This window comes from Melanostigma gelatinosum (genome assembly GCF_949748355.1).
Source record: "Melanostigma gelatinosum genome assembly, chromosome: 1".
In the NCBI taxonomy this organism is placed as follows: domain Eukaryota; kingdom Metazoa; phylum Chordata; class Actinopteri; order Perciformes; family Zoarcidae; genus Melanostigma; species Melanostigma gelatinosum.
This window is the reverse complement of record NC_136634.1, coordinates 17,426,645-17,454,190: the sequence shown is the minus strand read 5'-3', so window position 1 is coordinate 17,454,190 and position 27,546 is coordinate 17,426,645. Positions and strand designations below refer to the sequence as shown.

Below are 27,546 nucleotides of genomic sequence, written 5' to 3'. Positions count from 1 at the left end.
ATGACGATCACTGGCCTGACTCCTGGGGTCAAGTTCACTATAGTGGTCACTGCAGTGGCAGCTGATAACCGTACTGAAGGAGAGAAAGCAAATGTTTCTCTGTCCACAAGTAAGTACACTTTTAGTTTTGGCTAACATTGTAAGATGGTCCATATGAGAGGGGAGTTGAAAGTATGAGGACATTGTGCTTTTACTTTGTAGTGGTATTTCTGCACTTTGTCAAGTAAGAAAAACATTCTGCTGCCATTGTTGTTTTCTTTGCATCTATCTCTATATATTACACAGTCGTACAGATTTTATTCGTAGAGAGTGGTTTGGTCCTCCGATCCCCTCTGTGCTCTTCTGTCATGAATCACACTCAAGTGTATGGTTTTCTACTTTGGTACAGAAAGCATTTTTTCATTGTCTCTCTAAATTTGTTTGTTTTTCTCCTTCATCTTGTGTTCATCCTGCGCTCACAGAGCCTGAAGTAGTCAGAAATATCACTGTCGGTAATATCACGACTAATAGAACAACTAACTGGAGCCACGCTAACCCTATTTAACATTACCAAATTAAACATGCACAGTTGTGATGAAAGTTGCTCAAGAGGTTTCCTATTTACACATTCCCATTGGTAAATGTAATGTAAGAACATGCTGGAAAGCTGGAAACAACCTGTGGTATTGTATGTATTCCCCTCATCTTGTGTTTTTCTTGCATTCACAGAACCGGCTGTGGTCAGGAATCTCTCCGTCATTAATGCCACAACATCGTCCTTGTTTCTGAATTGGACTGAACCTGATGGCAATGCTAGCTCTTACACAGTTCAGTGGACTGCAAGAGGACACACCATTAATGCCACCACCACTGAAACCTCTTTTACCATCAACCAGTTGATCCCTGGGATCCAGTATGAGATTAGAGTGGCTGCTGTAGCTGTAAATCAATCAAACGAAGGAGAAGGAACCTCAATAAGGTCTTTCACAAGTAGGTCAACCTTCAGGAAATCTCTTTTTCATGATGATTTAGGAAAGCATTGAGATTCAGCAAACATTTGGTATATAACACATTATAATGCAGTTGTAAACAGAAATAAGGACACTTTTACGTGTTTATTGATATACTGTTAACTTTACAGTATTTGTCAACAATTAAACCTCCTGTTATAATGACTAGATTATGAATATTATATTATTATATCATTATGTAACTCTTTTTTTTTACAAGTAAGATGATGAATCACACTTTTGTTCATGGCAGTGCTCGTAGTCTATTTGGTGCCTGATCCTTACTTCATACACTGTAAACTGAGAGGGAAACCATTACATCACCAGAAAGAGAATGAGAAAACAAAAAAAGAATCATTTTTAATACAACAACTGTTATCAATGTTTGGTGAGTTTTTTTAAAACGTCACAATTACACCAGTGATACAGATTTTACTGATAGAGAATGGTCCTCTCCTCTCCTCCTCTTTGCTTTAGGACCTGGTGAAATTGGGGAATCTACTGTGTCCACAAACACCTCCTCCATCTCTCTGAACTGGACCCCACCTCTGGGTGAGGTGTTCAAGTACAGGTTGGAGTGGCATAATGGTGGAGCGGTCATGAGCGTTTACACCAACAAAACCTTTGCCGTGCTCTCAGACCTAATCCCTGGCACGAGCTACACAATTTCAGTCATTGCCGTCGCCGGAGACAATCAGACAGAAGGACACCGTCACACGTTCACCTCAGTCACAAGTAATGAAATGTTGCTTTATTTTGCATTTCAGCTTTTTGACATTTGTAGCTTTTTGGAAGTGTAACTGTGCTCTTTTGTCATGAATCACACTCAAGTGTAGGTTTTGTATTTGCCAAAGTCCGTAGTGTTTTTAGTTTACTCTAAATTCGTTTGTTTTTCTCCTTCATCTTGTGTTCATCCTGCGCTCACAGAGCCTGAAGTAGTCAGAAATATCACTGTCGCTAATATCACGACTTCCTCGATATCTCTGATGTGGACTAAACCAGAGGGAAACAGCTCTTTCTATAGAGTTCAGTGGACTGATGGAAATGTAACTGACAGTGACAATGTGACTCAAACAAAAATTAACGTCACTGAGCTGACTGCTGGAGTGCTTTACCATTTTACTGTCATAGCAGTGGCTGGAGATCACAAAACAGAAAGTGAAGTTTCTGAGATTTTTCAGCATACAAGTAAGATGATGAATCACACTTTTGTTCATGGCAGTGCTCGTAGTCTATTTGGTGCCTGATCCTTACTTCATACACTGTAAACTGAGAGGGAAACCATTACATCACCAGAAAGAGAATGAGAAAACGAAAAAAATAATAATTTTTAATACAATAACTGTTATCAATGTTTGGTGAGTTTTTTAAAAACGTCACAATTACACCAGTGATACAGATTTTACTGATAGAGAATGGTCCTCTCCTCTCCTCCTCTTTGCTTTAGGACCTGGTGAAATTGGGGAATCTACTGTGTCCACAAGCACCTCCTCCATCTCTCTGAACTGGACCCCACCTCTGGGTGAGGTGTTCAAGTACAGGTTGGAGTGGCATAATGGTGGAGCGCTCATGAGCGTTTACACCAACAAAACCTTTGCCGTGCTCTCAGACCTAATCCCTGGCACGAGCTACACAATCTCAGTCATTGCCGTCGCCGGAGACAATCAGACAGAAGGACACCGTCACACGTTCACCTCAGTCACAAGTAATGAAATGTTGCTTTATTTTGCATTTCAGCTTTTTGACATTTGTAGCTTTTTGGAAGTGTAACTGTGCTCTTTTGTCATGAATCACACTCAAGTGTAGGTTTTGTATTTGCCAAAGTCCGTAGTGTTTTTAGTTTACTCTAAATTCGTTTGTTTTTCTCCTTCATCTTGTGTTCATCCTGCGCTCACAGAGCCTGAAGTCGTCAGAAATATTACTGTCGCTAATATCACGACTTCCTCGATATCTCTGATGTGGACTAAACCAGAGGGAAACAGCTCTTTCTATAGAGTTCAGTGGACTGATGGAAATGTAACTGACAGTGACAATGTGACTCAAACTAAAATTAACGTCACTGAGCTGACTGCTGGAGTGCTTTACCATTTTACTGTCATAGCAGTGGCTGGAGATCACAAAACAGAAAGTGAAGTTTCTGAGATTTTTCAGCATACAAGTAAGATGATGAATCACACTTTTGTTCATGGCAGTGCTCGTAGTCTATTTGGTGCCTGATCCTTACTTCATACACTGTAAACTGAGAGGGAAACCATTACATCACCAGAAAGAGAATGAGAAAACGAAAAAAAGAATAATTTTTAATACAATAACTGTTATCGATGTTTGGTGAGTTTTTTTAAAACGTCACAATTACACCAGTGATACAGATTTTACTGATAGAGAATGGTCCTCTCCTCTCCTCCTCTTTGCTTTAGGACCTGGTGAAATTGGGGAACCTACTGTGTCCACAAGCACCTCCTCCATCTCTCTGAACTGGACCCCACCTCTGGGTGAGGTGTTCAAGTACAGGTTGGAGTGGCATAATGGTGGAGCGCTCATGAGCGTTTACACCAACAAAACCTTTGCCGTGCTCTCAGACCTAATCCCTGGCACGAGCTACACAATCTCAGTCATTGCCGTCGCCGGAGACAATCAGACAGAAGGACACCGTCACACGTTCACCTCAGTCACAAGTAATGAAATGTTGCTTTATTTTGCATTTCAGCTTTTTGACATTTGTAGCTTTTTGGAAGTGTAACTGTGCTCTTTTGTCATGAATCACACTCAAGTGTAGGTTTTGTATTTGCCAAAGTCCGTAGTGTTTTTAGTTTACTCTAAATTCGTTTGTTTTTCTCCTTCATCTTGTGTTCATCCTGCGCTCACAGAGCCTGAAGTCGTCAGAAATATCACTGTCGCTAATATCACGACTTCCTCGATATCTCTGATGTGGACTAAACCAGAGGGAAACAGCTCTTTCTATAGAGTTCAGTGGACTGATGGAAATGTAACTGACAGTGACAATGTGACTCAAACTAAAATTAACGTCACTGAGCTGACTGCTGGAGTGCTTTACCATTTTACTGTCATAGCAGTGGCTGGAGATCACAAAACAGAAAGTGAAGTTTCTGAGATTTTTCAGCATACAAGTAAGATGATGAATCACACTTTTGTTCATGGCAGTGCTCGTAGTCTATTTGGTGCCTGATCCTTACTTCATACACTGTAAACTGAGAGGGAAACCATTACATCACCAGAAAGAGAATGAGAAAACGAAAAAAAGAATAATTTTTAATACAATAACTGTTATCGATGTTTGGTGAGTTTTTTTAAAACGTCACAATTACACCAGTGATACAGATTTTACTGATAGAGAATGGTCCTCTCCTCTCCTCCTCTTTGCTTTAGGACCTGGTGAAATTGGGGAACCTACTGTGTCCACAAGCACCTCCTCCATCTCTCTGAACTGGACCCCACCTCTGGGTGAGGTGTTCAAGTACAGGTTGGAGTGGCATAATGGTGGAGCGCTCATGAGCGTTTACACCAACAAAACCTTTGCCGTGCTCTCAGACCTAATCCCTGGCACGAGCTACACAATCTCAGTCATTGCCGTCGCCGGAGACAATCAGACAGAAGGACACCGTCACACGTTCACCTCAGTCACAAGTAATGAAATGTTGCTTTATTTTGCATTTCAGCTTTTTGACATTTGTAGCTTTTTGGAAGTGTAACTGTGCTCTTTTGTCATGAATCACACTCAAGTGTAGGTTTTGTATTTGCCAAAGTCCGTAGTGTTTTTAGTTGACTCTAAATTCGTTTGTTTTTCTCCTTCATCTTGTGTTCATCCTGCGCTCACAGAGCCTGAAGTAGTCAGAAATATCACTGTCGCTAATATCACGACTTCCTCGATATCTCTGATGTGGACTAAACCAGAGGGAAACAGCTCTTTCTATAGAGTACAGTGGACTAATGGAAATGTAACTGACAGTGACAATGTGACTCAAACAAAAATTAACGTCACTGAGCTGACTGCTGGAGTGCTTTACCATTTTACTGTCATAGCAGTGGCTGGAGATCACAAAACAGAAAGTGAAGTTTCTGAGATTTTTCACCACACAAGTAAGATGATGAATCACACTTTTGTTCATGGCAGTGCTCGTAGTCTATTTGGTGCCTGATCCTTACTTCATACACTGTAAACTGAGAGGGAAACCATTACATCACCAGAAAGAGAATGAGAAAACAAAAAAAGAATCATTTTTAATACAACAACTGTTATCAATGTTTGGTGAGTTTTTTTAAAACGTCACAATTACACCAGTGATACAGATTTTACTGATAGAGAATGGTCCTCTCCTCTCCTCCTCTTTGCTTTAGGACCTGGTGAAATTGGGGAATCTACTGTGTCCACAAACACCTCCTCCATCTCTCTGAACTGGACCCCACCTCTGGGTGAGGTGTTCAAGTACAGGTTGGAGTGGCATAATGGTGGAGCGCTCATGAGCGTTTACACCAACAAAACCTTTGCCGTGCTCTCAGACCTAATCCCTGGCACGAGCTACACAATCTCAGTCATTGCCGTCGCCGGAGACAATCAGACAGAAGGACACCGTCACACGTTCACCTCAGTCACAAGTAATGAAATGTTGCTTTATTTTGCATTTCAGCTTTTTGACATTTGTAGCTTTTTGGAAGTGTAACTGTGCTCTTTTGTCATGAATCACACTCAAGTGTAGGTTTTGTATTTGCCAAAGTCCGTAGTGTTTTTAGTTTACTCTAAATTCGTTTGTTTTTCTCCTTCATCTTGTGTTCATCCTGCGCTCACAGAGCCTGAAGTCGTCAGAAATATCACTGTCGCTAATATCACGACTTCCTCGATATCTCTGATGTGGACTAAACCAGAGGGAAACAGCTCTTTCTATAGAGTTCAGTGGACTGATGGAAATGTAACTGACAGTGACAATGTGACTCAAACTAAAATTAACGTCACTGAGCTGACTGCTGGAGTGCTTTACCATTTTACTGTCATAGCAGTGGCTGGAGATCACAAAACAGAAAGTGAAGTTTCTGAGATTTTTCACCACACAAGTAAGATGATGAATCACACTTTTGTTCATGGCAGTGCTCGTAGTCTATTTGGTGCCTGATCCTTACTTCATACACTGTAAACTGAGAGGGAAACCATTACATCACCAGAAAGAGAATGAGAAAACAAAAAAAAGAATAATTTTTAATACAACAACTGTTATCAATGTTTGGTGAGTTTTTTTAAAACGTCACAATTACACCAGTGATACAGATTTTACTGATAGAGAATGGTCCTCTCCTCTCCTCCTCTTTGCTTTAGGACCTGGTGAAATTGGGGAATCTACTGTGTCCACAAACACCTCCTCCATCTCTCTGAACTGGACCCCACCTCTGGGTGAGGTGTTCAAGTACAGGTTGGAGTGGCATAATGGTGGAGCGCTCATGAGCGTTTACACCAACAAAACCTTTGCCGTGCTCTCAGACCTAATCCCTGGCACGAGCTACACAATCTCAGTCATTGCCGTCGCCGGAGACAATCAGACAGAAGGACACCGTCACACGTTCACCTCAGTCACAAGTAATGAAATGTTGCTTTATTTTGCATTTCAGCTTTTTGACATTTGTAGCTTTTTGGAAGTGTAACTGTGCTCTTTTGTCATGAATCACACTCAAGTGTAGGTTTTGTATTTGCCAAAGTCCGTAGTGTTTTTAGTTGACTCTAAATTCGTTTGTTTTTCTCCTTCATCTTGTGTTCATCCTGCGCTCACAGAGCCTGAAGTCGTCAGAAATATCACTGTCGCTAATATCACGACTTCCTCGATATCTCTGATGTGGACTAAACCAGAGGGAAACAGCTCTTTCTATAGAGTACAGTGGACTAATGGAAATGTAACTGACAGTGACAATGTGACTCAAACAAAAATTAACGTCACTGAGCTGACTGCTGGAGTGCTTTACCATTTTACTGTCATAGCAGTGGCTGGAGATCACAAAACAGAAAGTGAAGTTTCTGAGATTTCTCAGCATACAAGTAAGATGATGAATCACACTTTTGTTCATGGCAGTGCTCGTAGTCTATTTGGTGCCTGATCCTTACTTCATACACTGTAAACTGAGAGGGAAACCATTACATCACCAGAAAGAGAATGAGAAAACGAAAAAAAGAATAATTTTTAATACAATAACTGTTATCGATGTTTGGTGAGTTTTTTTAAAACGTCACAATTACACCAGTGATACAGATTTTACTGATAGAGAATGGTCCTCTCCTCTCCTCCTCTTTGCTTTAGGACCTGGTGAAATTGGGGAACCTACTGTGTCCACAAGCACCTCCTCCATCTCTCTGAACTGGACCCCACCTCTGGGTGAGGTGTTCAAGTACAGGTTGGAGTGGCATAATGGTGGAGCGCTCATGAGCGTTTACACCAACAAAACCTTTGCCGTGCTCTCAGACCTAATCCCTGGCACGAGCTACACAATCTCAGTCATTGCAGTCGCCGGAGACAATCAGACAGAAGGACACCGTCACACGTTCACCTCAGTCACAAGTAATGAAATGTTGCTTTATTTTGCATTTCAGCTTTTTGACATTTGTAGCTTTTTGGAAGTGTAACTGTGCTCTTTTGTCATGAATCACACTCAAGTGTAGGTTTTGTATTTGCCAAAGTCCGTAGTGTTTTTAGTTTACTCTAAATTCGTTTGTTTTTCTCCTTCATCTTGTGTTCATCCTGCGCTCACAGAGCCTGAAGTCGTCAGAAATATCACTGTCGCTAATATCACGACTTCCTCGATATCTCTGATGTGGACTAAACCAGAGGGAAACAGCTCTTTCTATAGAGTTCAGTGGACTGATGGAAATGTAACTGACAGTGACAATGTGACTCAAACAAAAATTAACGTCACTGAGCTGACTGCTGGAGTGCTTTACCATTTTACTGTCATAGCAGTGGCTGGAGATCACAAAACAGAAAGTGAAGTTTCTGAGATTTTTCACCACACAAGTAAGATGATGAATCACACTTTTGTTCATGGCAGTGCTCGTAGTCTATTTGGTGCCTGATCCTTACTTCATACACTGTAAACTGAGAGGGAAACCATTACATCACCAGAAAGAGAATGAGAAAACAAAAAAAAGAATAATTTTTAATACAACAACTGTTATCAATGTTTGGTGAGTTTTTTTAAAACGTCACAATTACACCAGTGATACAGATTTTACTGATAGAGAATGGTCCTCTCCTCTCCTCCTCTTTGCTTTAGGACCTGGTGAAATTGGGGAACCTACTGTGTCCACAAGCACCTCCTCCATCTCTCTGAACTGGACCCCACCTCTGGGTGAGGTGTTCAAGTACAGGTTGGAGTGGCATAATGGTGGAGCGCTCATGAGCGTTTACACCAACAAAACCTTTGCCGTGCTCTCAGACCTAATCCCTGGCACGAGCTACACAATCTCAGTCATTGCCGTCGCCGGAGACAATCAGACAGAAGGACACCGTCACACGTTCACCTCAGTCACAAGTAATGAAATGTTGCTTTATTTTGCATTTCAGCTTTTTGACATTTGTAGCTTTTTGGAAGTGTAACTGTGCTCTTTTGTCATGAATCACACTCAAGTGTAGGTTTTGTATTTGCCAAAGTCCGTAGTGTTTTTAGTTTACTCTAAATTCGTTTGTTTTTCTCCTTCATCTTGTGTTCATCCTGCGCTCACAGAGCCTGAAGTCGTCAGAAATATCACTGTCGCTAATATCACGACTTCCTCGATATCTCTGATGTGGACTAAACCAGAGGGAAACAGCTCTTTCTATAGAGTTCAGTGGACTGATGGAAATGTAACTGACAGTGACAATGTGACTCAAACTAAAATTAACGTCACTGAGCTGACTGCTGGAGTGCTTTACCATTTTACTGTCATAGCAGTGGCTGGAGATCACAAAACAGAAAGTGAAGTTTCTGAGATTTTTCACCACACAAGTAAGATGATGAATCACACTTTTGTTCATGGCAGTGCTCGTAGTCTATTTGGTGCCTGATCCTTACTTCATACACTGTAAACTGAGAGGGAAACCATTACATCACCAGAAAGAGAATGAGAAAACAAAAAAAAGAATAATTTTTAATACAACAACTGTTATCAATGTTTGGTGAGTTTTTTTAAAACGTCACAATTACACCAGTGATACAGATTTTACTGATAGAGAATGGTCCTCTCCTCTCCTCCTCTTTGCTTTAGGACCTGGTGAAATTGGGGAATCTACTGTGTCCACAAACACCTCCTCCATCTCTCTGAACTGGACCCCACCTCTGGGTGAGGTGTTCAAGTACAGGTTGGAGTGGCATAATGGTGGAGCGCTCATGAGCGTTTACACCAACAAAACCTTTGCCGTGCTCTCAGACCTAATCCCTGGCACGAGCTACACAATCTCAGTCATTGCCGTCGCCGGAGACAATCAGACAGAAGGACACCGTCACACGTTCACCTCAGTCACAAGTAATGAAATGTTGCTTTATTTTGCATTTCAGCTTTTTGACATTTGTAGCTTTTTGGAAGTGTAACTGTGCTCTTTTGTCATGAATCACACTCAAGTGTAGGTTTTGTATTTGCCAAAGTCCGTAGTGTTTTTAGTTGACTCTAAATTCGTTTGTTTTTCTCCTTCATCTTGTGTTCATCCTGCGCTCACAGAGCCTGAAGTCGTCAGAAATATCACTGTCGCTAATATCACGACTTCCTCGATATCTCTGATGTGGACTAAACCAGAGGGAAACAGCTCTTTCTATAGAGTTCAGTGGACTGATGGAAATGTAACTGACAGTGACAATGTGACTCAAACTAAAATTAACGTCACTGAGCTGACTGCTGGAGTGCTTTACCATTTTACTGTCATAGCAGTGGCTGGAGATCACAAAACAGAAAGTGAAGTTTCTGAGATTTCTCAGCATACAAGTAAGATGATGAATCACACTTTTGTTCATGGCAGTGCTCGTAGTCTATTTGGTGCCTGATCCTTACTTCATACACTGTAAACTGAGAGGGAAACCATTACATCACCAGAAAGAGAATGAGAAAACGAAAAAAAGAATAATTTTTAATACAATAACTGTTATCGATGTTTGGTGAGTTTTTTTAAAACGTCACAATTACACCAGTGATACAGATTTTACTGATAGAGAATGGTCCTCTCCTCTCCTCCTCTTTGCTTTAGGACCTGGTGAAATTGGGGAACCTACTGTGTCCACAAGCACCTCCTCCATCTCTCTGAACTGGACCCCACCTCTGGGTGAGGTGTTCAAGTACAGGTTGGAGTGGCATAATGGTGGAGCGCCCATGAGCGTTTACACCAACAAAACCTTTGCCGTGCTCTCAGACCTAATCCCTGGCACGAGCTACACAATCTCAGTCATTGCCGTCGCCGGAGACAATCAGACAGAAGGACACCGTCACACGTTCTCCACATTCACAAGTAAGCCACGCTCACCCTATTTAACATTACCAAATTAAACATGCACAGTTGTGATGAAAGTTGCTCAAGAGGTTTCCTATTTACACATTCCCATTGGTAAATGTAATGTAAGAACATGCTGGAAAGCTGGAAACAACCTGTGGTATTGTATGTATTCCCCTCATCTTGTGTTTTTCTTGCATTCACAGAACCGGCTGTGGTCAGGAATCTCTCCGTCATTAATGCCACAACATCGTCCTTGTTTCTGAATTGGACTGAACCTGATGGCAATGCTAGCTCTTACACAGTTCAGTGGACTGCAAGAGGACACACCATTAATGCCACCACCACTGAAACCTCTTTTACCATCAACCAGTTGATCCCTGGGGTCCAGTATGAGATTAGAGTGGCTGCTGTAGCTGTAAATCAATCAAACGAAGGAGAAGGAACCTCAATAAGGTCTTTCACAAGTAGGTCAACTTTCAGGAAATCTCTTTTTCATGATGATTTAGGAAAGCATTGAGATTCAGCAAACATTTGGTATATAACACATTATAATGCAGTTGTAAACAGAAATAAGGACACTTTTACATGTTTATTGATATACTGTTAACTTTACAGTATTTGTCAACAATTAAACCTCCTGTTATAATGACTAGATTATGAATATTATATTATTATATCATTATGTAACTCTTTTTTTTACAATTTTGTCATTATCATGTGTTTATACACCAGTTTTCACTTGGGTGCTCACAGAAGGTTTTATAGTTGTTGACATTTACATTAATAAATAATTACATCTGTTTACAGCTTCATTATAACGTATTTCAACCATTTATCCTCTGTTTACTGTACCTATGAATGCTAAATAGGAGTACTTAAAGTTAAGTGTTTTTGGGACATTTAACCCATAATTGCAATGGGTTGGTCAGAAATGGTGTTCATAAAAGACAGCTAAAAAAATAAGTAGACAAACAATTATGATGCAAGTGGAGCTGCAATAATTAGTCAGTTAATTGATTAATTACTTGATCAACAGAAACTTAATTGAACAATTATTTTGATCATCAATACATTTTTTGAGACATTCTGCAAGCCCTTTTCTACGTTTGAGTTTTTAAATTGTATTTAATAATTTCAACGTTATTTGTTTATGTTCATGCCAATTTAAACACAAGATTGTTGAGAAATATAGTAGTCAATGGATCATGGCATTGGATTACTAATACATGTTGATGATGTTGCAAAATTCAAAGCAGATAAATGATAAATGTTTATTTTTATAAGCCATTTCTTAATATGACACATCATGAATGGATATTGTAGGGTTTCTTTCCACAATGCAAAGACAAGGAAACAAACCAGAGGGAAACAGCTCTTCTATAGAGTACAGTGGACTAATAGAACAACTAACTATTTACATCATCAACCATTACATCACCAGAAAGAGAATGAGAAAACAAAAAAAGAATCATTTTTAATACAATAACTGTTATCGATGTTTGGTGAGTTTTTTTAAAACGTCACAATTACACCAGTGATACAGATTTTACTGATAGAGAATGGTCCTCTCCTCTCCTCCTCTTTGCTTTAGGACCTGGTGAAATTGGGGAACCTACTGTGTCCACAAGCACCTCCTCCATCTCTCTGAACTGGACCCCACCTCTGGGTGAGGTGTTCAAGTACAGGTTGGAGTGGCATAATGGTGGAGCGCTCATGAGCGTTTACACCAACAAAACCTTTGCCGTGCTCTCAGACCTAATCCCTGGCACGAGCTACACAATCTCAGTCATTGCCGTCGCCGGAGACAATCAGACAGAAGGACACCGTCACACGTTCTCCACATTCACAAGTAATGAAATGTTGCTTTATTTTGCATCACAGCTTTACAGATTTTGTACTTTCCAAAGTTCGTCGTGTTTTTAGTTGACTCAAAGTTTGTTTGTTTTTCTCCTTCATCTTGTGTTCATCCTGCGCTCACAGAGCCTGAAGTAGTCAGAAATATCACTGTCGCTAATATCACGACTTCCTCGATATCTCTGATGTGGACTAAACCAGAGGGAAACAGCTCTTTCTATAGAGTTCAGTGGACTGATGGAAATGTAACTGACAGTGACAATGTGACTCAAACACATAAAACCATGACTGACCTGACTGCTGGTGTCAAGTATGAAATAACTGTTACTGCAGTGACAGATGAAGGCAGTACTGATGGACAGAGTACCACTGTTTATCAATACACAAGTAAGTAAGCATTTAAATGTGCTGAGGACACCTGGTACAGTCTGTGCTCGACCCGGGTTCATTCTTGTTGATGATGGTTCTTATACCGTGAGCATTGTGCATACATGTTTTACTTTTCTCATGTGTATCTAGTTCATTAACTTTTTGTTTTCCTATTTTGATGATTCGCTCTTTTCCTTCCTCTCCTCTCCTCCTCTTTGCTTTAGGACCTGGTGAAATTGGGGAACCTACTGTGTCCACAAGCACCTCCTCCATCTCTCTGAACTGGACCCCACCTCTGGGTGAGGTGTTCAAGTACAGGTTGGAGTGGCATAATGGTGGAGCGCCCATGAGCGTTTACACCAACAAAACCTTTGCCGTGCTCTCAGACCTAATCCCTGGCACGAGCTACACAATCTCAGTCATTGCCGTCGCCGGAGACAATCAGACAGAAGGACACCCTCACACGTTCACCTCAGTCACAAGTAAGCCACGCTAACCCTATTTAACATTACCAAATTAAACATGCACAGTTGTGATGAAAGTTGCTCAAGAGGTTTCCTATTTACACATTCCCATTGGTAAATGTAATGTAAGAACATGCTGGAAAGCTGGAAACAACCTGTGGTATTGTATGTATTCCCCTCATCTTGTGTTTTTCTTGCATTCACAGAACCGGCTGTGGTCAGGAATCTCTCCGTCATTAATGCCACAACATCGTCCTTGTTTCTGAATTGGACTGAACCTGATGGCAATGCTAGCTCTTACACAGTTCAGTGGACTGCAAGAGGACACACCATTAATGCCACCACCACTGAAACCTCTTTTACCATCAACCAGTTGATCCCTGGGGTCCAGTATGAGATTAGAGTGGCTGCTGTAGCTGTAAATCAATCAAACGAAGGAGAAGGAACCTCAATAAGGTCTTTCACAAGTAGGTCAACTTTCAGGAAATCTCTTTTTCATGATGATTTAGGAAAGCATTGAGATTCAGCAAACATTTGGTATATAACACATTATAATGCAGTTGTAAACAGAAATAAGGACTCTTTTACGTGTTTATTGATATACTGTTAACTTTACAGTATTTGTCAACAATTAAACCTCCTGTTATAATGACTAGATTATGAATATTACATTATTATATCATTATGTAACTCTTTTTTTTTACTATTTTGTCATTATCATGTGTTTATACACCAGTTTTCACTTGGGTGCTCACAGAAGGTTTTATAGTTGTTGACATTTACATTAATAAATAATTACATCTGTTTACAGCTTCATTATAATGTATTTCGACCATTTATCCTCTGTTTACTGTACCTATGAATGCTAAATAGGAGTACTTAAAGTTAAGTGTTTTTGGGACATTTAACCCATAATTGCAATGGGTTGGTCAGAAATGGTGTTCATAAAAGACAGCTAAAAAAATAAGTAGACAAACAATTATGATGCAAGTGGAGCTGCAATAATTAGTCAGTTAATTGATTAATTACTTGATCAACAGAAACTTAATTGAACAATTATTTTGATCATCAATTCATTTTTGGAGACATTCTGCAAGCCCTTTTCTACGTTTGAGTTTTTAAATTGTATTTAATAATTTCAACGTTATTTGTTTATGTTCATGCCAATTTAAACACAAGATTGTTGAGAAATATAGTAGTCAATGGATCATGGCATTGGATTACTAATACATGTTGATGATGTTGCAAAATTCAAAGCAGATCAATGATAAATGTTTATTTTTATAAGCCATTTCTTAATATGACACATCATGAATGGATATTGTAGGGTTTCTTTCCACAATGCAAAGACAAGGAAACAAACCAGAGGGAAACAGCTCTTCTATAGAGTACAGTGGACTAATAGAACAACTAACTATTTACATCATCAACCATTACATCACCAGAAAGAGAATGAGAAAACAAAAAAAGAATCATTTTTAATACAATAACTGTTATCGATGTTTGGTGAGTTTTTTTAAAACGTCACAATTACACCAGTGATACAGATTTTACTGATAGAGAATGGTCCTCTCCTCTCCTCCTCTTTGCTTTAGGACCTGGTGAAATTGGGGAACCTACTGTGTCCACAAACACCTCCTCCATCTCTCTGAACTGGACCCCACCTCTGGGTGAGGTGTTCAAGTACAGGTTGGAGTGGCATAATGGTGGAGCGCTCATGAGCGTTTACACCAACAAAACCTTTGCCGTGCTCTCAGACCTAATCCCTGGCACGAGCTACACAATCTCAGTCATTGCCGTCGCCGGAGACAATCAGACAGAAGGACACCCTCACACGTTCACCTCAGTCACAAGTAAGCCACGCTAACCCTATTTAACATTACCAAATTAAACATGCACAGTTGTGATGAAAGTTGCTCAAGAGGTTTCCTGTTGACACATTCCCATTGGTAAATGTAATGTAAGAACAACCCGTTGTATTGTATGTATTCCCCTCATCTTGTGTTTTTTGTTTTGTTGCAAAATTCAAAGCAGATAAATGATAAATGTTTATTTCTATAAGACATTTGTTAAGACACATCATGAATGGATATTGTACTTTTTCTTTCACAATGCAAAGACAAGGAACCAAACCCACCGTTTACTTCTTTATTTACAGGGCCTGAAAAGCCTCAGGACATTATGGTTACAGCACGAGGAACCAATTACCTGAACATCAGCTGGACTTTGCCTTCTGGGAGAGTTGATCGCTACGTGGTGACCATCTCAGATGAAAGACAGAATTATTTGGACAGCAACACCACAGCAGTCACCACAGCCTCCTTTACTGATTTACATCCTGGGAGATTATTTTTCATCAACGTGACCGCTGTAGCTGGGGACTTCGATAACATGTCGAATCAGTCTTCATTTGCCACCGGTAAGTTTAATACCCTTATTGTTATTGATGAATGATTGTGTTTTCACATCCGGTGCAGCTCGATGTAAGAGTTGTACTTCTACTAATATTTGCAATATAATGTAGTTTTTAAAAAAATGGTTTAAACCATTAAAACCTATCAGACATGAAAAACAACAGAAACACAAGTATAAGTGCGTGTCTGCCTGTTATTCCTTTTAGAGCCCACACCTCCTGGTTTCATCATCATCAGTCAGGGAACATATTCTCTTCATCTGAAGTGGGCGACTCCTGCTCTGATGGAAGGTGCTCCACACATCAGCTACCATATCACCTACCAGCCAGAAGGTGGCGAAGTGCAAACTACAAGTGCCTTGGTCAATACCACAGAGCTATCCGCTCTTTCGTCTGGAACTTCCTACAATATAACTGTAGAAACAGTTGGACCCCAGAATTTGCCGAGCACGGCCGTCCATAATTCTGCTTTCACCCGTAAGCACAATGGGGAGAAACTAAAAGATGTAACAGTGACAGGAGTGACACAATTCATGTTGTAGTTTTTCCAACATTTGCATAACAACCCTTTGTTTTACCGAGCCAGCGCCTGAGAATATTACCGTATAACATGTGTTATAAATATATCAAATTACTCATTTAATTGCTTTTTATTAACATTACCCTTGTTTGTCATTTTTCTAGTGCCCAACCCTGTGCTGAACCTTACTGCTAGCCCTAAGTCCACCACCTCAATAAAGGTGATATGGTCAGCCCCCCTGGATGCCAAGATGTATTACAAATACCTGGTTCAAACCTATCGTACTACGGGAGAACCGTTTAGCACAACAGTCAGCAATAACAGCACTGATGTCACCGAGCTGGAGCCAGGAACTCGATACGATATCAATGTCACGACGATGGCAGCAGAGGGAAGTGAATCCACGGTGGAACAGACATTCAGTTACACAAGTAAGGCCTTACATTTAAACATGAATTGATGGATGAAGCATAAATGGATTCTGCACTATCAGAGACATCATATATACTCAAAACAATTAAGGATACCACAAACATGTACAATAACCTTTTTCTATTCTGGTCTTTGGTCTTGCATAACCCTCTGTTGTATTTGCTACAGTGCCCAAAGCAGTGACCAACCTTACAGTGGAGGACGTGAACACAACGTCCATCCGGCTGGCGTGGCGCAGACAAAGTGATCATAAGCCTTCCTACTCCTACCTGGTGAAAGCTCTCCAGGACGCCACGGTGGTTCAGGATGAATCAACTGAGACTGAGACTTACACCTTCTACAATCTGACCCCTGGAAAATTGTACACTTTTGATGTGTTTACCGTCGTAGAAGGGGTCAAGTCCACAGTGGAAAGCACTCAAAGTCACGCAAGTACGACTTCAAAGCTTCTGAAATGTGTTTTTTTTTTAATATAAACATAAACATTGTCACAGGCTAGAGAGATGAACGTGCTTACTTGCAATCAGTCAAAAAGAAATACCAAAACACAGTCAATGCCACATTGAACAATGCTGGCAGCTTGTTTCCATATATTAGTTGAATGTGCAATAATTGGTCCAAAGTTAGTCAAGTAAAAGTGTTTTAAAGGACCAGATAACAGAATATCTTTAGAGCTGGTGGTACTACTCTTTTCTCCAGGTTTAGCCATGGTACAGTCCCCTCTTTCAAACAGTGCTTTGTGAAGAGTCAATAGAGTGCCCATTACAGCTATGCCACAAATAATGAAAGTGAAAAATACAGGTTTGAAAATATAAATTAGGATTTCTCTGTGCCATCACATTAACAACCAGAAGTAATTCTTTCTCGTGTAATTTATACTCAAATGTGTATTGCAATACAACTAACTGTGTGACAATTATTCTCTTAACCCTGTGTTTTTTGTCAAGTTCATTGTTCAGGCAGACCTAAACTAAGGATTTTCTGAATGTACATTACATAAAATTGAAATCGTTTTTTTTACAGAGCCTGAAGCAGTTTCTGGCATCATGGCCATAGGAAGCACAACTACCATGTCAGTGAGCTGGACACCAGCAGTTGGACAGACGGACTCCTACACTGCACTGCTGTACAGAGACAGTCACTTGGAAAACAGCACAGACCTGAGCAACGCTACTCTGAACAAAGAGTTTCCGGACCTGACACCAGGAGTGCTTTACTGTGTGGTGGTGGTCACCAAAAGTGGACCTTTAGAGAGCAGAGACTCAAGTGTTTGCAACGCAACTTGTGAGTTACATCAACATCATGGCCTATAAACCTGCATATTACACATACAATATACTGTGTATGCGCTGTATGTATTTTGACCAATATTTCTTTTTAGAAATGCCTGTCGTGTTTTAAAACAGCATTCCTTCTCCTGTTCAGTTCCCAACCCTCCCGGCCCCATCATGGTGGAGTCTCAGACTGTGAAGTCCATCAACTTCACCTGGTCCTCTCCAGAGGGCATGGACCATGATCAGTACAACTTCAGTGTGTCCAGCTTTAACGGTTCCTTTCTGATCCGAAACAACTGGTTCCTGCTGAATAACCTCCAGTCTGGAAGCTCCAGCAGTATCTCTGTCGTTACTGTCGGCGTGTTGAACTATGAGAGCACTGCCGTGACTGCAGAAAACTTTACCCGTGAGTTTGATTAACATGTACTTGATCACACCAGGGTTATTACTTTTATTATTTTTTTTATTTTTCTCAAGTTTGTCTTCGTGTTTGTTTGTACTTTATTTATTCATCTTTTTTACAAATGTTATGTTTGAGTTTTGTTGTTCATAATTATTGTTATAGTATTATTTTTGTGATACGGTGACCGTGACAGGTTCCAAAAAGATATTTTGTATATGTTTGCAAGCAGTAGTATTTGCCAACAAATATTAATGCTTTGTGAAATAAATACTACATTAACAGTTTCTTAATCTGTTTTAAGTAAAAATGCAGAATCAAAAAGGTTAACACAATACTTTAATTTTACTTTTACATTTTTGAACTCCTGTAATCTTATTTTTTATTTCTGATAGTAACCTTTGCACACAAACAATCTGACAGATTCTGACATTAATCGTGATTATTTAACTGCTTTATGAACCAGATGGGTTTTATTAAATCAAGAAAATTGACATATTGAGCACATAATAACTTATTATTGACTTCCAGATGCTTATTTTTTTTTAATGCTTATAGGGTTAACCCCTCATGCCACATTTATACTATTTTGCCCAAATCTGACACGTGAAACACATGCCTGTTCTGCATATTTAATGTGTCCCTCTTTCTAATTTTCTCAGGACCGTATGCTGTAACCATGCTGAGACAGACGGGAATCACCACAAATGCAGTGACCTTGGAGTGGGAACAGCCCGAGAACAAATCTCACTACTCATATCTTTTGGAGACCACAAATGGCTCCATTATTAAATCTGAAGTTGTCTTGCACAAACTCGACGCAACAATCACTGGACTTCTCTCTGGGAGCAACTACAGCTTCACTGTCACCACACAGACAGCAGATGGCACTCAGGCAGCTCCTGTGACAGTGTCCTATTTTACACGTACGTATATCTTACCCAAGATGTTGTCTCTACAATGGAAAAATGACCTAAAATATCCTCAAAATAAATGAGCACCTAAAGTGAATAACAATTAAACGTAACACATTGAATTTGTAATATTACTTTAGGTTTTAGCTGTATCTGTAGTATCCAGGAGTGCTGCATGTTTGAAAGATGGTTGCCTGATGTTGATCCAAACTCTTTCTGCTCTGTATGTAGGTCCATACAGTATCGGACGGTTGGAACCTGAAACCTTAAACACAACTGCTGTACGTCTGGTTTGGCCGAAACCACTGGAGTACAAGCGTGAATACACATATCGGGTAAAGACAACAGGCTGCGGCTCCCAAAACACAACCGTTGCAGAAGAAGTCGCAGAGATTTCCGCGCTCACCCCTGGGACCGACTGCACCTTCTGCGTTTTTGTCAGGGCGGCGGATGGCATCGAGGGGGAAGCAAACTGCACCTCGCAGTACACTGGTAAGTGTCATTTCTGTTTATTTCAAATTGTCAAGGTGGTTGATCGGCTTTAATCCTTCCTCCTCTGCACATTAACAGCGCCTGAGGCAGTGCAACCAAGCATCTCCAGCTGGGGCTCCAATAGTTCAATCCTGGTGTCATGGAACGAACCTCTTGGGAAAGTGGCGCACTATAAGGTTTATCTCAACAGCACGTCCACGGCTTCAGAGGGGGTCATGCTGGATCCTACCGATACCTCCTTTCTGTTTCACAACTTGTCCTCTGGAAGGGTTTACACTGCTGTGGTAATCACATTCAGTGGACCCTTCAATGCGTCATCTGACTTCATTACTAATGCAACCTGTAAGTATCACATTTAATGTATCAAACAACAACTAATTGCATATACTTTACAACATTTTTGAAGTTTTCCATAGCACACTGTAAAGTTGTTTTGGGTTATTTTTGGATTGCCTATTCTTCAGTCATCCATTGTTTTTTATTAAATTAACTTAACTTTGAAGCTTGTGTGACATTTGGAATCCACAACAGTGGATTTTTTCTTCTTCTAATCACTGTGTCATCACGTGGCACTGCAGCTGACACTCAAAGTTTGATGGTGCTTTCAAGGACCTGATGCACAATGACATGATAACCGTCGCTTCTCTGGCTTCACACAGGTTACACGGGACAATAATACAAGAAGAAAATGAAAATTTAATTAAATTTGCTCAGCTGTTATTGGCAAAACAAATCTTATGACTGTAAGTCAATATATTGTAACAGTGTGACAGTTTCACAAATGACTGCGGTTGCTCATCAGCAACCATCAGCCGACTGTTTGTCAGAGTTTCAATAATTGTACGTGGATGAAAACAAAGCTTCTCCCAAACGTTAACGGAATATTTACTGTGATGGTTTCCATGGTTAAGGGGAAATGAGGAAAACTGAACTGTTATTGTATGCTTTGGAAAATGACCTGCAGTACTGGGAAATCTTTTGTATACGTAATAGAAAACCTTTATTTTGGTTACTCTGGTGTTGAAGTGTACTTCCTCCCCTCCAGTCCCTAACCCTCCCGGGCCGATTGACGTCCTGACGCAGACGACCAGCTACATTGACATCAGGTGGAAGGAAGCACCTCTGATGACGGGTGCAACGTTCCACTACCAGTTGACCAAGTCATCACCCCAGGGAGACGAACACAACACTACCACCTACAACACCAGTCATACTTTCACCTCCCTGCTTTCTGGGACTTCCTACAACTTCTCCGTAGCAACAGTGGGTGCGATGGGTTTTAAGAGTGAGAAGGTTCAGATCAACATGGTCACTACAAGTAAGGGTTTTATTTATGTAACCGACATGCCAGCACTGTCATGTTTCACCTTTACTGTCTACTGACATTTACATCTCTCAAATGTCTTTTAAACAATCAGGACCGTTGAGTGTGAAGTCTCTTACGACTTCTACAGAAGAGAAGAGAATCACTGTCAAGTGGGTTGTACCTGATGAGTACAAGGACGGCTATCGTTACAATGTGACCTGGCAAAGCTCAGATGGGCCCATTGGTGATAGAATAGTAGAAGAAAATACGTATAATATTGTGGACCTGGTTCCTGGCAAACAATATAACAAAGGTGCTGCAAGATGGATTTACAACTGCACAAGTATGGTCAAAACAGCTGCATTATTTCATATAGACTTCAGATATTTTCAAATGATATTGTCCTATAACTGAGCACACAGGACAATTGGGGAACAATGCTGTCGTTCCCTGTTGTGATTTTCCTGAAAATCATTTTTGTTTGATGCTGCAGATGCAAGCCCGGTGAAAGACTTGGAATGTAAAAGTCCGAACACAACAAACGCTCATGTCATCCTGTCCTGGAATAAACCCATTGGCCAACACTCTGGCTTTAAGGTCACTGTAAACGATGGCGAGATCATCAACTCGACCTGCTGTAGTCATACCGTGTCCAACCTTCGTCACAACACTAAATACAATCTGGCAGTGGAGACTCAGAGCTGTGGACCACCCAGCACCCCTGTGTCTCTTGACTGCTGGACAGGCATCACAAGTAGGACCTTATGTTTCATGATCAATAGATTGACAAAACCGTTCCATGTAAATAATATGTATTTGAGTAAAAACTTGACAAAACCAAATCTTTTATTTTTCCTTTTCCCCCCTAAAGATCCACCCATTCCAGAGGAGTATGAGGCATTTGTGTTGGTGAGCTCCAGAACATACAACAAGTTCACCCTTCAGATCGAAAGCAGCCTGCTGAACAGCATCAATGGGCCAATCACACATATTGGGGTGCTGGTGACAAATGCTCTCCCTGGTTGGTTTCTTTTTCTCTTTTTAATGTCAGGGAGTGTTGTAATTATATCGTAAACCATTCGTGCTGAAGTGACGATGAGCTGTTCATTTGTTTCATACGATAAAGACATTAGAACTCATAACAAGAACCTTTCTGTCAAAAGCCAAATACAGTACTGCCTGTCCTTCCAGGTGACACTTCTAATTTCACAAAGTACGTGGGGAAAACGTATAAACAGTGGCAGGAAAAGGATACTCCAGTATACATGGCTACAGTTGTGGAGAACATCTTCCATTCACGCAGTGGAGTGAGTCATCAGGACGTAGTAATAGGAGACGAATCCAAATGGCAGGGCTACACTAATGGTGCTTTGATGGCCAATGGAAAATACCAGTAAGAACACCAACAATATTGTGAATGAATCTGTGTGCAGAAGCAAATAGCATGATTTCGTAACTCCTCGATGATATCATTGTAAGATATTCAGAGAGTAGGAACAGATACAATAAAAATACAAGTCAAAGTGTGATATGTGTGTAAATCTCTGAACTGATATGTTTAATCCTGCAGATATGCTATCGTGTTGTACACCGGTCTGACCCTTCAAAACGGCTTAGTGAATGGTGAAGTGTCACTGATGAGTATAACAAACTTCTATACTGCTGTTGCACTCCCACAGGACCCAGGTACCACATCATTCAGACCCTAAGGTGTTGCTATTAAATGCTCCCATAATGAGAGGAAAGGAGAACTGGCCTCTTTCTTTGTCTTCCTGTCTTAATCTTTGTCAACATTTTAGCGTTCATTGGCATTGCTGTCGGAGCAACATTGGGAATTTTTTGCATTCTCTTCATCATCCTCATTGGCTTCATTATCTACTGGAAAAGGTTCGTCATCGTCATCATTGATAGGAAATGACTTAGTTTCATAGTGTACACGACTCAACTCTAAACTCTTTGTTCGTGTACTTTAGGGTATCCAACAAAGAATCGTCAGACATCCAGATTCATTCCATGAGGTGAGGGTTTTTTTTAACATGTTATCATAAGTTTAAAGTAAATGGACGACAATTGTTTCCATAAAAGTTGGTCAACATTGTTTTTTTTCTCTTTCTTTCTCCAGAGCCAAAGTGTAAGTATAGTCATGAAGTATGATCAGATCTGTCAAGTGTTACACATTTTGACAAAAAAAGCACAACCCATGACTCTGTTCTGACCTCTGGTGTGCCTTTGAGCAGAAGTGTGGCTGTGAGGGTGGAGGAGTACGAGGCTTACTACAAGAAGCAGAGAGCGGACTCAAACTGTGGCTTTGCTGAAGAGTTTGAGGTAAAGCATCACCTTAATATTCAAGGGCTCCTGGTATATAATTTGGCCTTTTTATAGCAGGCAGTTATTGCTTGAAAATGTGTTTGATCATCATTAGGAGCTAAGTCAAAATAATGTAATATGTAATAAGACATAGATTTAATAATCATCTAATTAATAATTTGTCTGTGTAAATGTGATTTTTCTAATTTGTCTGATTGTGCATCCTTAGTAATATTAAGTTGCTCTTTTTTTTGGTACTTCATATGCACCAGATTTTGGGCATGAAGTGAGTTGTCCAATCTTTTTTTCCCTTTCTTTTAAAAGGACCTTAAGCTTGTTGGTACAGCTCAGTCGAAATCAAATGCCGAGAGACCGGAGAACAAATCCAAAAACCGCTACAACAACGTGCATCCATGTGAGCAACCTTGACCAATCCACCTGCTGCTTTCAACTCCAACACTCCCCACTCTTTAAACTACATCATCACTGCATCAACTGTCATTATCCCATTTCTAACTGGATTCCATTGTATCAAAATGATCACACACGGTCACACATCACTGCATCCATACCTTCATTTCATTTACCCTCTTTTCTCACCTCCTAGATGACTCCTCTAGGGTGAAACTCTCTATTATCCATGGGAGTCCATATGATGACTACATCAATGCTAACTACATGCCGGTGCGTACTGACACTCTTTAAAACAGCTCTCTGCCTCAGTCATTGCTTCACTATCAATAAACTCCCTTCTGAACAACATAACTGCTCATTATTTTTGCTTCACGCCTTAATGATACTCAAACTACACCACCTCCAACCAAAGGGACTTTTGAAACACTTGAGAACCTCCTAGAAAACTGGATGGACGTTTGTGTTATGTGTCTGGGTTTTTGTTTTATTTGACAGGGTTTCAACTCCAGGAAGGAGTATATTGCTGCTCAGGGTCCTTTGCCCACCACAGTCAACGAGTTCTGGAGGATGATCTGGGAGAAGAACGTACAGACTCTGGTCATGCTGACACGCTGTAATGAACAGGGACGAGTGAGTAGCAGTGACACACACACACACACACACCTTATGTCTTCCTTAGTGTTAGCCGCCATGCTGTTGTGAATGTCTCATCCTTAATGTGATCACTAACCATGAACGCATCCTTCATGTTCGAGAAATTGCATCAGCATCTGTTTGTCTCCCTCTTTAAGTGAAGATATTAATGTAAAGCAGTGACCTGCATACAAACATGTGAAAATACGATTATATCAAACGTATGATACAATTCCACATCTCACACTGTGTATTCTTAAACATTTTGAATGGGTTGAAGCAAAAAATAGCCAAGTCAATGCATTAAAGGTGTGTTTTTAAATATAACCTAGCAGTACGGCTGATTGACAGAAATACCAAAGTGTTGCCTTGCTGGTTTGAAAAGCTCTTAATATGATAAAACAAATTTTTCTCTTTAAAATGTACAGGTACTGTTAATAATACTGGTGTTTTAAAATGTAATGTAGCTTTCTATATTCTAATTATGAATTCTGAGTACTGTGAGTCTGTTACAACGAAAACAATTGTCTTTCGTTTCCAGGTGAAATGCGAGCAATACTGGGATCACGGCACCAAGCACTTTGAAAACATTACTGTGACAACAACCTCTGAAATAGAACTTGAAGACTGGACCATCAGGGACTTTGACATTAAAAATGTGAGTGGTGAGATGCTACATATGCCAACGAAAAAATATTTTTTGGGGGGAGGAAATATGAACACAGTGAAACGACATCACCTATCAGTGCTTATTTAACACCTTTAGTACAGCCAAACCAACTCTATAAGTTCACGAACAACGCCCTACTGAACCCTTTTAAAAATATGAGTGTGATGAAAAGGAACATTGTATTCAAAGGTGAATCCTTGCAACCGATAAATTGCAATGTAAAAACAGTATTACTTGTCAATAATAGTGAAATGTCTTTCTCTGAATGGACAGCCTGGTGTCTGTAAATTAATTGAAATATTGAAATCGTATACATTTTCAAGAATCCGTACACGTTGATTTCTTAGTCGCAGCTATTTTGAGTTTGTGTGGCTGTTTGTCCTTTAGGTAAAAACAGCAGAGACCCGTTCGGTACGTCACTTCCACTTCACAGCCTGGCCAGATCACGGAGTGCCACAAACCACAGAGCTCCTTATCAGCTTCAGACACTTGGTCAGAGAGCACATGGACCAATACTCCAGACACTCTCCTACTGTGGTCCACTGCAGGTCCGACACACACACACACACATACACATTTTTACCTTCAATTCTATACAACATCAATTATGATTCATCTGATATTCTTTCCCTCACCCCCTCCTTGTCTGTGCGTCTACGTTGTCTACACTCAGTGCTGGCGTTGGACGCACAGGTACCCTCATAGCCATCGACCGTTTGATCTTCCAGATTGAAAGGGAAAATATTGTGGACGTGTACGGCATCGTCCACGATCTGCGCATGCACCGGCCCCTTATGGTGCAGACAGAGGTGGGACACAGTCACATACGTTCTTATGTTACAATTGTCACACTGCACATGTTGTTTGAAATATGTGAAGAGTTCATAAAGCATGCTGCACCTCAGTGAACTTTTTATATTTGATATCCCTGCAGGACCAGTATGTGTTCTTAAACCAGTGTGCTGTGGACATCATCAGATCAAGAACTGGAACCAATGTGGATCTAATCTACCAAAACAGTGCTGCACTCTCTATTTACGAGAACATAGATCCAAAAACAGGGTTCCCCAAAGGCGGACCATACTATAATGCATAGGCCCGAGAAAACACTCCATACTATAATGCATAGGCCCGAGAAAACACTCAGGTCTTCTTCTTCTCTCTTTATGCTTCGCAAGAAAATGAGCAGACATTTGCAAAAGGAACGCTTTTAAGTGATTGCGCCATATTTATTTTTTATAACTGTCACGCTTTTTTTTTTTTTAAGAATATTGTAGCTTTCTGGATTCAAACCCTGAAAATGTTGAATGTTTGATAAAGAAGGGAGCTGTATATGGAGATACAACCGGGGACATAATCACTGACCAATAATATTTGGATTATTTGTAAACTTTGGTCAAATGTAAGATCTTTTTCTCTCTCTCTTATAACTGCAGGTTTTTGTATTGCTCAGTTTCTAGTTCGGCTTGTTTACTACTGTATATGACTTACAGATGATGAAGTTTTCTGCTCAGGTAATATGTTGGATGCTGTATAGATAATATTACAGACACGTTTGATAAAGAACATTTTTTAATTTTGAACCTTCGGATTTGCCTTGAACAAAACATTGCTGGTATGAATACTATGTGCCTTTTTAAAACCTGTATGAATACAATGTGCCTTTTTAAAACCTGTATGAATACTATGTGCCTTTTTAAAACCTGTATGAATACTATGTGCCTTTTTAAAACCTGTATGCTTCAGTGCCAGTAGGTGGCACTCCATTGTTTTAGTCTTAAACTGAAAAGGGCAAACAGGGACTGTTTTGATATTGCCATGTTACAGAAACCTTAAGTTTGTCAGAACGTCCAATCAATTATTTTTGAACCTCTTAAGCAAATTTGAAACGTGCAACGTCTTCTAATGAAGGAGTTTTGTTTGTTTGTTGCAGAGCCTTTTGTATGTGAATGCACTAGTGAATAATGCACTGGATGCATTTGTCTTTCTCTACACTTCTTTTAACTGTACAGATATTTTCGTATCCCGATTACATTCTGGCCAGTGCTTTGTGAAACTGTTTTGCTAACACTTTGCTCTTCGCCCAACATTCGTATTTTACAATTTTACTTACGGTAGGTCATTTCATTCTTTTGATAAAAGAGATGGAGCGCAAAAAACAAAAAGCTCAGGAACTTAAAACAATGACAGCCGAACGTTTTGCTGGGGAGGTATCCATACTGTACAAGTGTGTCCTTTGAAGAAGGTCACACGGCCCGTTGTTTTTGTTTTGTTCATGTCCTTCTCTACATTGTACATTCCTCAAAGAAACAACCATGTTATGTCACTTCCTGCCGCATATCTGGTCTGTCTGTGACATTGCAATCACCAGAGAAGCTCTGTTTTCAGCTTCTAAAGGGCAGCATTTTCCATGAGGCAGGCACGCTTTTGTTAAAAGGATATTTAATGTGTGGTTAGTCTGTAGATATTTTTGAACAATGTCAATTGAAAGCACTTAATGAAAACAGGCAAATAGTCACAAAGTTGTAGGATGTTTTTTAAATGCTTCATGAGATGCTTGCTGGTACAATGCAAATACATGTAAAATGAGACAGGATTGTCTACCCTTGAATCTGTAAAACTAAGATTAAAGATGTTGCTACGTTT

The 27,546-nt window shown here is 40.2% G+C and overlaps 1 protein-coding gene across 1 annotated transcript; it reads left to right on the top strand.

The window, feature by feature from the left end:
* Nucleotides 1–27,546, top strand: LOC306784960 (receptor-type tyrosine-protein phosphatase beta-like; the record flags this gene model as incomplete). The annotated part of the gene is made up of 41 exons (XM_079279167.1): nt 1–109; nt 1,467–1,724; nt 2,437–2,694; nt 3,407–3,664; nt 4,377–4,634; nt 5,346–5,603; nt 6,316–6,573; nt 7,286–7,543; nt 8,256–8,513; nt 9,226–9,483; nt 10,196–10,453; nt 12,030–12,287; nt 12,886–13,143; nt 13,332–13,592; nt 14,721–14,978; nt 15,284–15,544; nt 15,746–16,015; nt 16,223–16,489; nt 16,659–16,922; nt 17,514–17,774; nt 17,916–18,170; nt 18,827–19,090; nt 19,310–19,570; nt 19,649–19,912; nt 20,616–20,888; nt 20,989–21,219; nt 21,370–21,630; nt 21,748–21,897; nt 22,068–22,269; nt 22,447–22,562; nt 22,676–22,763; nt 22,850–22,894; nt 23,111–23,201; nt 23,508–23,598; nt 23,791–23,867; nt 24,093–24,227; nt 24,772–24,888; nt 25,288–25,448; nt 25,574–25,709; nt 25,835–25,996; nt 26,030–27,546. 40 exons carry the CDS (start codon nt 1–3, stop codon nt 25,994–25,996), a joined length of 8,427 nt encoding a protein of 2,808 aa, XP_079135293.1. The 3' UTR covers nt 26,030–27,546.